This window comes from Mus pahari, chromosome 12, assembly GCF_900095145.1.
Source record: "Mus pahari chromosome 12, PAHARI_EIJ_v1.1, whole genome shotgun sequence".
NCBI classification, from domain to species: domain Eukaryota; kingdom Metazoa; phylum Chordata; class Mammalia; order Rodentia; family Muridae; genus Mus; species Mus pahari.
Window position 1 is genome coordinate 12,369,677 of NC_034601.1, and position 12,028 is coordinate 12,381,704.

Here is a 12,028-nt window from a genome sequence, read left to right on the forward strand (position 1 = left end):
GGGAGTATAGGGAACTTTCGGTATAGCATTTGAAATGTAAATAAAGAAAATAATAATAATAATAAAAAACAGCCAGCACAATTATCTCCTTGTCAATTTGAAACACTGTTAAACATTAAACCATTAGCATTACTGTTAAATCATAACCTTTCTATTCTTGTTCATCCCCATGACCTCATAATAGTGACAGCAAACATAAAGCATGTCAACTTTTAAAAGCCAATAGTCTTTAAAATTTGTAACATTTTAACAGTTCAGGCTCTTTCTTAAGTATGCGAATTCTCATAATTGTAGGTTCTTATGAAATAAAAAATAAGTTGAATACTTTCTTATTCTAAGAGGGAAGAAGTGTAAAGCTCACTCTCAGATGTCTATGACTCATGATATAGGCTTTAAAGGGCTTGCCACAGCACACACAGCTTGTCTCCCAGGATCAGGCTGGCTCCACTCCATGGCTCCTGCTGTCCTTGTTGTTCATCCCATGTTACAGGCATCTCCAAAGTGCTGGGACCTCTGATAGTGTTGAACCTTCACTGATTCCTGCTACATTGTGCCAAGCTTCAACTTTTCTCCATGATGACTTCAATCCTGGGGCTTTTTCTGCAACTGAGGCTGTACTTTCAGTAATAGCCTCTCATGGTCTCTTTTCAGGGGCTCTAGCTCTGCCACATAGTGCCAAACCTCAGCTGCTCTCCTTGACTCCTTTGTCCCGCCCACCAGCACCATGGTGACGCTACAGGTTACTAAGTTCAGCTGCCAGCATGTGATACAGTTTCTGACCTCTCTGGACCACAGCTTCTATATGCTGGCCCTGAGGAAATACTCCCAGATTTATGATCTTCAATGATGCTGGTTTCCTCTTAGTCACTACTAATTTCTCAGCTCCGTCTGACCAACATCAATTGTTCTAGTAAAGCAAAGGTTCCACTGTACTGGTTCTTAATTCAAAATATCACATGAACAATGCTAATAGAGTGTTTGCTTCCGTCTAAACCTTCACAAACAATGCCTCTGTTGTCTACATTTCTTTCACCCATTTTATCTTCCAAGCACTCACAGATCATCCCACTGAGCCTGGAACACTTAATAGTTTTTCCAGCCCAGAAATTCAAATGCCACAGCAATCCTCTCAATAACATAAGGTCAAGTGTGTCAAAGCAGTACCCTTTGACCTGATACCAATTTCTTAGTTGGTTTTTCTATTGTGGTGTTGAGATATCCTGACCAAGAGCAACTTTGAGAATAATTGTTTTACTTCATTATAGTTTTTAATTCATCATCCAGGGAAGTCAGGGCAGGAACTCAATACAAGAACCAGGAGGCAGGAGCTGATGCTGAGAACACAGAGGAGTGCTGGTTACTGACATGCTCTTCATAGCTTGCTAAGGCTGCTTTCTCATACAACCCAGGATGACCTGACTTTCTCATCCCTGCCTCCACCTCTTGTTTGTTGGAGTTACAACATGTGCCAATATGCTGTGCTTGAGGTACTAGTGATAGATCCCAGGGCTTTAAGCATAAAGGGAAGTTCTCTGCTAACTGAACTACATCCATACCCCTCTAATTTAGTGTTTGAACAGAGGACCATGTTAGAAAGAAAGGACTCTCTCTCTTGAACAGACACACATATAAATATATAGATACTCTATTCCTCTTTCTGCTCCAGGACCAAAACCCAAATTGCTATTGCTAAAAATAGCATTGTCTTGGTTTAATTCTCACAATGAGCAGCATGTCCAGAAACAGTATAACCCCACTTATGCCCAGCCTGATTCATGTGTTCACACAGAAAACCCCAACACACACTAATTCATATATAATTTCATAAACACACAAAAAAATGAAGCTCTCTCATTAGGAAAGACACACATTTTCTCAAGCTAGAGAAAAGATCAAATGTTCCTAATTAAAGAAGGGATTAGTTAATCATCAGCTGTTTTTACCAAGGTTAATACTCCTAGTTTGTACCATGTCACTTAATCAATATGGTAGACAGCATTGATCAAGAGTGTCGTGCTAACTTGCTCACAGGCCACATAGCCTGACAGGCTCTCAGATGTGGTCTCTCAGCATCATGGCAGAGTGTACTGAACGATCCTTTAAAAACAAATACAATGTGTTTAGCACACTTAAAGCGATTTGAATGTTCAGTCTATGCTTCTGTATTACTTGACTAAGTATGTATGTTCTACAGGTCAATGGAAGGGATTAAATCCAGGGCCTGAGCATACTAGAAGCACTCTACTCTACCCTGTCCTATGTCCCAATCCTATGTGTATCCCGCAGAGAAACCTGTCTATTTTATATGTGTTGCAGGGTTCACTGACATAATAAAGTCACCTACAACTGAGTTGATCCATGCAAAGAATTGTTTCCTCTCATTTCTAATTCCTGGATATATACTTATCAATTCTATTAAGATTTTCCCAAGAGATTACATTTTGCTTCTTTTATTTTGTCTATAGTATAGCTTTGATTTTCATGTTTACCACTGTTTTCTTTCAAGTAGAATTAATTTGCTTTTTCTAAGTTTATTACATAGATTCTTGCACCAATGACTTTAGACCTTTCTAATATTTTTAAATACAAGTGTAATAGCTCATATGTTGCAAAACAACTACAGAATATGCTATTGAAATCACTTTCTCACATACGTGCACGTGCACGCATGCACGTGCGCGCACACACACACACACACACACACACACACACACACACACACACACCACACCCCAGGGCATATGTCTAGAAATCAGAGGAAACTACAAAAATTTATGGGAGTCTATTCTCTACTTCCACTTGGGTCCCAGAGATGAAACATGCGCACTCAGGCTTAAGAGCAAGTACCTTTACCTGCCGACTCCTTTAGCTGGGCCTATGCAAGAAAGTTTTCCAACATTTATTACTCCATCATAGCCAGAACCAAGTCCTGTACATGGACCTGTTTGTCTTAATACCTACTTAAAGATAAAATTAGCTACCAAGAAAAACCAATGAAATTTGACAAATGAAAAGACAAAAGACTCTTGCCATATATAGGTTATGTGTAGACTACTGAACACATCAAATGGTGCAGTAAAGAACTGATTGGATGGACAGTCACAATGATACTTTCTTTTAACCCAGTTAGAGGGATCATAGCCCAAAGCCCCATGATCTTTCAATGAAGATATTTACAAGAAGATTCTTGCATAGAAAGACCTGAGAGTTTGCTTCCACTAAGCAAAAGGAAGTCATTTTGTCTCCATTCTACATAATGCTAAAACCCAAAAAGAGCCCACTTGTAAGTAAGAACCACTCTGAATGATTGGCAAAACATTGTCCTCTGCTGTTCTGAGAGCATTATATTAGGCAAAATAATATGAAATAGACAATGTGGTCTATGTTTGAAGTAATTTAAGTAAAACTACAAAAAGAACTGAATCTAAATTGATTCTGGTACTGTCAAATGACATAACTATCAATCAAAATACCAGGAAAGCCACTGAAATTTAAGGGCCAGAGGCTAGCATTTTTAATAAATGATGACAATCTAGAGGACAAGGGGCATTTCTTTTATTGAAACTGAGTTGCTGAGAAGCGCCCAAGTCATTATTAACCTAGTAAAGCAAAGGAAAACTTAGGTCGAAGCCTCATGGATCTGTGTACTTAACAGGCACCAGTGTCTTTATGAGCTGTGTTAAGTTTACCCTGCATGATAAATCTAGTCTTCCTTCCACAAAGATGTGAAAAGTAGAATCAACCTTGATTATAGTCCTTACTCAGTTTTCCTCAAAGGTCCTGTCTGCAAATGTTCCCTTTGTATTTCACCCTGCTTTGTCACTATGGAGAAAACATAGGCTGGTGGATACAATTGGAAGTAAAAGCTTAAGAAAAAGTAAGATCCACAACTTCAAATGTTTAAAATCTGAATACAATACCTACTCTTATAAATTTAGGGTCAGCTACTATTACTATCTGTAGTGACTATTCCTGGTTGTCAACTTGACTATATCTGGAATGAACTACAATATAGAACTGGAGGCTCATCAATGATCCTAATCTGGAGCCTGGGAGATACAAGTTTCTGACCTGGATAGTAGCATGGAGATCTTGAGGCACAGTGGCTATGAAATCCAGAAGATTAAGCCAGGGAAACCTCTGAGTTCAAGGTCATCTGGGATTAAAGGCATGGTAGCACACACCTTTAATCTGGGCCACACCTTCTGCTGGAGACCTATGTAAGGACATTGGAAGAAGGAAGATTTTCTCTCTTCTTCGTCTGCTTGGCTTATGGGACTGAGCAACTGCCAGATCCTTGGACCTCCATTCACAGCTGCTGCTGACCATTGTTGGGAGTTGGACTGCAGACTGTAAGTCATCAACAAATTCCCTTACTATACAGAGACTAACCATAAGTTCTGTGACTCTAGAGAACTCTGACTAATACACTATTCTATAATCAAGAATTTAAGTACAGTGGAGTTTTGCCCTAAGGCAACTTGCAAGATGGTCTTAAACACCAGTGTTCTTTTCAAAGTTATTCATAAGCCAAAATCACAACACAGAACATGTGTCAACTCAAGGACTTATCCTGTGATACATTATAAAGCAACTGAAATAGTCATTTCCAGATAACTTTTAGTAGCTTGAAAAATAATACTATGTAATGGAGGTGTGACAAATTACAAAGAACATGTAGGACATGGAAGAGCCTCAAAGTTTTACCAGCAGTTAATGCCAGATAATCCTGGGGCATGCTCTTCTCCATCTTCCTTGCTCAGCAAAAGTTGATCTTTAAAAAAAAATTATCCTAAATAAATCCTTTCATCTAAATTGTTTTTTCTCTGTGTTAGGTAAGTTGGTGAAATATAAGAGAATATAAGGTTACTAAAGTAAAATATTGAGAAAATCTGGTCAAATGAACTAGCCTTCAGATTCTGATAAATTGTATGTGATTTTACAAAAGCCTCAGGGAGGGGGAGGAGGAGGAGGAGGAGGAGGAGGAGGAGGAGAAGGAGAGAGAGACGCCAGTCTTTTTAACTCATATCTAGGGCTGTTGGAAAACACTGTTCACTATAAGCCACAGAGAAAACTGCTGCTCCTTTTATTAGATCTTGGGCAATGAAAACAAAAAAATAACACATATTAAAAAAAAAAAGCCTGAGGCATAGAACATGATGAAGATTGACAGTAACTTTCACTCTGTCCTGAGATAGTTCAGAAACTGTGGTCATAAAATGGCAGTACTCACCGCACCCCATAAAAGATTCCTTTCGAATAACAGCCAGCAGCACCTGTTTCTCTTCCAATCAAATCATCTCCTGCCTCTTGTGGAAAGGGAATTGCATGGGCCATTTGGAGGTAAATTTTCGATCAGTCTACAGTCTTAGAGAGCACGCCTGCATCTTATGTTGGATGTGACAAATACATAAATAACAGGAACTACCGAGGTGTTTCATAACTGGCCGAGTTGTGAAGACACCCCAAAGGAGGTCACAATATATTTCAAAATCCCAAGAGAGTATTTCAACATGTGGTCAGAAAGAGAGAACAGCGTGGGTGGGGTAAGGAAGGCTGATGCTGGCTAATGTGAGTTAACTATAGCACAGTCATTAGGGCTACAACAAAAGCACTATTCCTGTTAGGAATAAAGACTATTGGTTTAAATGAATATTTTGGTTACTTATAATACAGGCTTCTTAGAACACCTAAATAGTAATCACATATATATTCAACTTTTACATAAGAATCTAGATCCTAATTTCCCTTTCTTTGTAACATTTTTTTTTTTTGCTTTTTATTTATTTGTTATATGTAAGTACACTGTAGCTGTCTTCAGACACTCCAGAAGAGGGAGTCAGATCTTGTTAAGGATGGTTGTAAGCCACCATGTGGTTGCTGGGATTTGAACTCTGCACCTTTGGAAGAGCAGTCGGGTGCTCTTACCTGCTGAGCCATCTCACCAGCCCTCTTTGTAACATTTTTATGTTATAGTCAGACTCAAACTATAATATACAGGCTCAGTTTGGTTTCATAATCTTTTCAATAAATTTCTGTACTTCTGAAAAAGGACCAAGATAAAAATTACATACTACCTTTGAGTACTTGAGGGATTTTTGGTGAGTACAGTAAAATGAACACTTAAAATAACCTATGGACCAGCGAACAGGTGCACAGAAGAGACCAGCTGGGGAAATACACCCAAAATCAGTTGGGGCGTTTTAGGAAATTCCTGTTGTATTAAGGTACCTTGGATAGTACACATTACATCAGGAAGATGAGCTGTATGCCCTTCAAGGTTCTCACATATTCTCTCACTGCAATTGTCCATGACATATGTACTGTTACTGTGTATATGTGTACTGTGTTGGGAGGTGTAGGTGTGCTCGTGCACCAGGAATGTATAGAAGCTGGAGAACAACTTTGTGGACCTGGTTCTCTGCTTCTGTCTTTACCTGGGTGACAGGAAGACAATCAGCTTGTTAGGCTTGGCCATCTCCACAGCCCACCTTTCTTAAGTATCCCTTCATTCAGTGCAATGCTCCCAAAACGTGAAGATTGTGAGTTAACAATGTTACCTACAACAATCATGTGTTGCCAGCGAACACTTAAAATTATGAGCTTTATGAGCTTATCTCTATGAGGTGATGGTAGCGCAAACTCCCACACTACCCACCTCAGGGCCTGATGCCTTCTAAACTTTACCCACTCCAGGCCCCAGCCTCATCCAGGTTTACTAACTGCCGGTGTAGGAGAAGAGACAATGTGCTCAGTCATGTGTCTGTGAATGTCTGCATTTTTGGATCCCTCTCTGTACCTGAGGTATTTGGCAGGATACTTTAGAATGACCATATGCCAGCATACTGTGGGGATAAACTGACACTGTCTTACCTTGATGTTATGTTCCAAGGAGAAGGATTTTTTTTATTAAAGAATTATTTACTTATTTTATGTATGTGAGTACACTGTAGCTGTAATCAGATCCCATTACAGATGGTTGTGAGCCACCGTGTGGTTGCTGGGAATTGAACTCAGGACCTCTGGAAGAGCAGTCAGTGCTCCTAACAGCTGAGCCATCTCTCCAGCCCTCACTAAGAGGTCTTATCAGGCCCATTTTACAGGAAGGGAAATGGGCTACCCACAGATAGTTCCTGACTCTATGATTCTGTTTTTCTTGCTATACTGTTGAGGCCTGACAAACTGCTTTAGAAAGCATGGGATCCTCTTCATACCTCAATTCCTCAACATTTCATATTTAATCTACTTGTAAATTTTGTCTCACACCTAGCCCAGGGAAACAGGAGTATCTTCTAGCATTTTGAAGCCCAGTATCCACCTAGTGAGTTGCCTCAATCTTAATTAGCTGGTTTGCTGTAAGAAAAATGAGAGAATTATCACTTCCTCAAGGTCATTTTGACCCAGAAATAGCTTTAGGCTTAAGGCTTGCTTACATTTCCTCTGTGGTGGTAAGCTGTCCCTGGGCAAGCAATCCCTCAAAGCAAACAACACAAACATAGAGTAGTTTTAAACTCTATGGGTATTTTGTTCTCCCTTTTAAGAATGATCGAAGTATTCTTTGGTCTTCTTTCTTCTTGAGTTTCATTTGGTCTGCAAATTACATCTTGGGTATTCCGAGCTTCTAGGCTAATACCCACTTATCAGTGAGTGCATATCATGTGTGTTCTTTTGCAATTGTGTTACCTCACTCGGGATGATATTTTCTAGTTCCATCCATTTGCCTAAGAATTTCATAAATTCATTGTTTTTAATAGCTGCGTAGTACTTGATTGTGTAAAAGCACCACATTTTTTGTATCCATTCTTCAGTTGAGGCTCCTGGCTATTATAAATAAGGCTGCGATGAACATAGTAGAGCATGTGTCCTTATTACATGTTGGAGCATCTTCTGGGTATATACCCAGGATTGGTACTAGTAGGTCCTCAAGTAGTACTACATCCAATTTTCTGAGGAACGGCCAAACTGATTTCCAGATTGTAATCCCACCAGCAGTGGAGGAGTGTTTCTCTTTCCACAACCATGCCAGTGTGGAGCAGAGACTGAAGGAAAGACCATCCAGAGACTGCCCCACCTGGGGATCCATCCCATAGACAACCACCAAACCCAGACACTTTTGTGTGGATGCCAACAAGTGCTTGCTGACAGAAGCCAGTTAGAGCTGTCTCTGGAGAGACTCCACCAGGGCCTGACAAATACAGAGGTGGATCCTCCCAGCCTACCATTGGACTGAGCGCAGGGTCCTCAATGAAGGAGCTAGAGAAAGGACCCAAGGAGGTAAAGGAGTTAGCAGCCCCATAGGAGAAACAATAATATGAACTACCCAGTACCCCCAGAGTTCCCAGGGACTAAATCACCTACCAAACAGTACACATGGTGTGACTCATGGCTCCAGCTGCATATGTAGCAGAGGATGGCATAGTTGGTCATCAGTGGGAGGAAAGGTCTGTGAAGGCTCTATACCCCAGTGTAGGGGAACACCAGGGCCAGGAAGCAGGTGTAGTGGGGGGGGGCAGGGGAAGGGGGAGGGGATAGGGGTTTTCTGGAGAGGAAACCGGGAAAGGGGACAACATTTGAAATGTAAATAAAGTAAATATCTAATTAAACAAAAAACACTCAAAATTGACTTCCTTTTATCCTAATTGCTACCTTCTTTTTAGCCCATCTCCTATATATGCTATATTGTGATTTGAAGAAAGACTGTAACTGCTTCAGTAAGTAAAGAAAAAAAATATTTGGGGGCATGAACCAAAATAATTCACTTCCCCATTAGAATATAAGACACCCTCAAAATTGCAACAGTTAATAATATTTTAATTTCATTTTTGACAATTTAAAAATGTTGTATCAACAGTGTTTCACAGGATGCTTCTCCCATCTTTAAGCTCTTAAAATCTGTGTGGAACTTTTTTTTTTTTTTTTGCAATATCCCCTGAACATAAATATTGATATTCTGTTAGGGATAAACATTATTTAATGTTCATTTACTCTCAGCATTTTGACCAGTTATGTCTCTATATTAATTGTCACCCACTAAAAATGGCAATACTTAGAAAAGAATACATGTTAAGTACATTTATATTCTTTAATTTTACTGGAAAAGACCATTTCTTCTTGGCTTACAAATTCTAGGCTGTGTGAGCACCAGCACATGTGTCATCTATTACTGTAAAGAGGGTGACTAACAGGGTACATAAGTGCACCTCCTGTACTGACTGTGCTACTGTGTCCCTTGGATGTATAATAAGGCAGTCACTGCAAGACTCGAAGCACACATGTGACTGAAGAACTGATGTAAATATTACTTAAGTGCATTGAAATTGAACATCTGAATTAGCATCTGAGTGGTGAACAAGACTGATTTGTCTAATGACAAGATCTGTCTTTTTTTTACTTTTTAATTAGAAATACTTAATAGACTGAAAGGATGCTACAGAAACAGTTCAGAGAGACTCACTTAGCTTTTTCTTATGATTATATCTAATATAACCATAGTACAATACCAATATCAAAAGGGGCCATTGGCATAGGTATAACACACTTAATCTAGGTCAGTCTATTACTTGTGTGGATTTTTAGCCAACATAATCAATATACAGAGTGACAGCATTTCCACAAAGAACCCCCTCGTATCCTACCTTCTCTCAGGCCAGGAGCCTTCTTCTCAGAATCTCTGACTCCTGGTAACCACTAATCCATTGTCTGTCCCTATCATTTTGTCATTTATAGACTGTTACATAATTGGGATCACATATGAACTTTGAGAATACCAAGAGCATGAGACTGCTATGTTTCTTCTTACATAGGATTCTATTGTATGGCTGTGTCACCAGTGACTTAACCAACCATATTCTAAAGAAGATATGATTGTCCATAGTCTTTGGCCATTGCAAATAATTAGTATGCTCATTCACACATGAGTGTTTTCACACATGTACCTAACTAGCTTTGTATGTTATCTGCTATCCTTTTGAGTAAATTAATGTGTTTATGCTGTTTGGCCATTTTCCATTTTTTTTAAATTTATACTTTTATTTTAATGCCAGGGAATTAAACCCAAACCTCACATATGCTAAGAGTGAACTCTTTCACTAAGCTATAGTCTTATATAAAGTATAAAATTTTAATTTAGATGATTCAATTTATCATATATTTTCTTTTATAGTTTATGCTTTCGATATTTCAGTTTAAGGACTTTTTTCTAAGCCACACACAGAAAAATATTTTCCTATGTCTTTCCTTTTATTTAATTTTATGTTTTGCCTGCATATATGTATGTATATATAGTGAGTGTGAGAGTGCAAACTCTCCTGGGACTGGAATTACAGAGAGTTCTGAGCTGCCATGTGGGTGCTGGCAATTGAAGCCAGGTCCTCTGGAAGAGCAGCCTGTGCTCTTAAATTCTGAGCCAGAACCCCCTACCAAGTCTTCTCTTAAAAGTTTATAGTGTAAGCCAGGTGTGGTCATATACATCTGTAACCTAAGCACACAGGAAGCTAGGGATCCTGAATTTGAACCTAGTCTGGGCTATATATCAAACCTCTCCTGCTAAAAATGAAGACAGTTTTAAGTTTTACATTTAGATCAGTGATCTCTATGACCTCACTGTAGTATTAGGTCCATGGAGGAATGTGTGCCCTGTGGCTCAGTCACATGTGGTTATGGATAGCTATGAATATAGCTTCAAGCAAGCACAAATGTACAGTTGTACTGGTACAAGAGGAACTGTGGTGACTTTATTGTGTAGTTTCTCAGCACAGACTTTGTAGAGGACAATATTATGTCACCAGGTCAAAAGGTTACACATAGTTTAGGTGAGTGGGTTTTTTCCTTCTTTTCCTTCCTTCCTTCCTTCCTTCCTTCCTTCCTTCCTTCCTTCCTTCTTTCCATGGTCCATGAGTATTTAGTGGGAAACACTTTGTTTCATGCTTCCTTGATTTTAATACTGTTGCAATTTTTCAGGTGTCTATTTTCTGGGTTTTATACTGTTTCCTTTATTTGCCTATCACTCTTCCAATACCAGTTTTGAACTACATTTTTAAAAAATCTTAGTATTTGATACAGTGCTTCCTCACACACTACTCTTTTTCAATACCTATGTAGTTTCTCTACCAGGATCCCAGCCAACACATACTACCACATCATGTAGGGACCCCATCTACATCTCTGAGAAACCTCTTGCACAAAGAACCCAGCCTGCACAGCACTCGGCAACTGTTTCCACTAGCTAGGCCTGGTGACACTGCCTAGGAGCCATAATCCAGGCACTAGCCACCTACAATAAACTATACAATTCATGAACAAAGTCTGCCTAGAGTTCCTAGGACCCCTAGGCACAAAGTACAAGACCACAGCTTCTCTTGCTAAGGCCAACCTTAGTTGCTGCAGAACTACCTGCACCAGACCCACAAAGGAAAACGGAGTCTCTACCCCACAAAGATTTAATCCTTTCCTGAATGTGGTAAACGTCTCCACTGAAAGATGACAGGTAGCCCAAACAAAAAAGAAAACAAAACCAAAAAAACCCTCAACCAACCAACTACTCCAGATGCAAAAGTCTTGGTACAGAATAAAAAAAAAAAAAAAATCAACCAACCCCCATCCCATGCCACCCCCCACAAATCACCTGTATCCTGCTAGTCTCCACCTCTTAACTCCCACAGCCCATGGTTCCTTCATCCTTTCCTATTTCTGCAGTCACTTGTGGTATTCCCGCACTTCGGAGGAGGAGGAACCACAGATGAATGAATCCGCGCAACAGCTGTCTTCCTGGGTCTGCTTATCTCACTCCATATGATCCTTTCTGGAACAATTGGCTTACCTGCAAAATTCATTATTTATTTATTTCTTAAATTCTTCTCGCCAGGCGTTGGTGGTGCATGCCTTTAATCCCAGCACTCAGGAGGCAGAGGCAGGCGGATTTCTGAGTTCAAGGCCAACCTGGTCTACAAAATGAGTTCCATGACAGCCAGGGCTACACAGAGAAACCCTGTCTCAAAAAAACTAAAAGAAGAAGAAGAAGGAGGAGGAG

At 39.7% G+C, this 12,028-nt stretch overlaps 1 protein-coding gene across 2 annotated transcripts in view; it reads right to left on the reverse strand.

The window, feature by feature from the left end:
- Positions 1-12,028, reverse strand: part of Fgd4 (FYVE, RhoGEF and PH domain containing 4) — a 181,344-nt gene that overhangs the window by 142,551 nt on the left and 26,765 nt on the right. Inside the window, exon 1 of one of the 2 annotated variants that reach the window (XM_029544202.1) lies at positions 5,234-5,257. The exons of the other annotated variant lie outside the window; for it this stretch is intronic. Within the exon in view, the coding sequence (XP_029400062.1) occupies positions 5,234-5,243 (10 nt within the window). The 5' untranslated portion in view covers positions 5,244-5,257. Of the gene's footprint in view, positions 1-5,233; positions 5,258-12,028 lie in introns of those variants that run through there. 2 annotated transcript variants of the gene reach the window in all.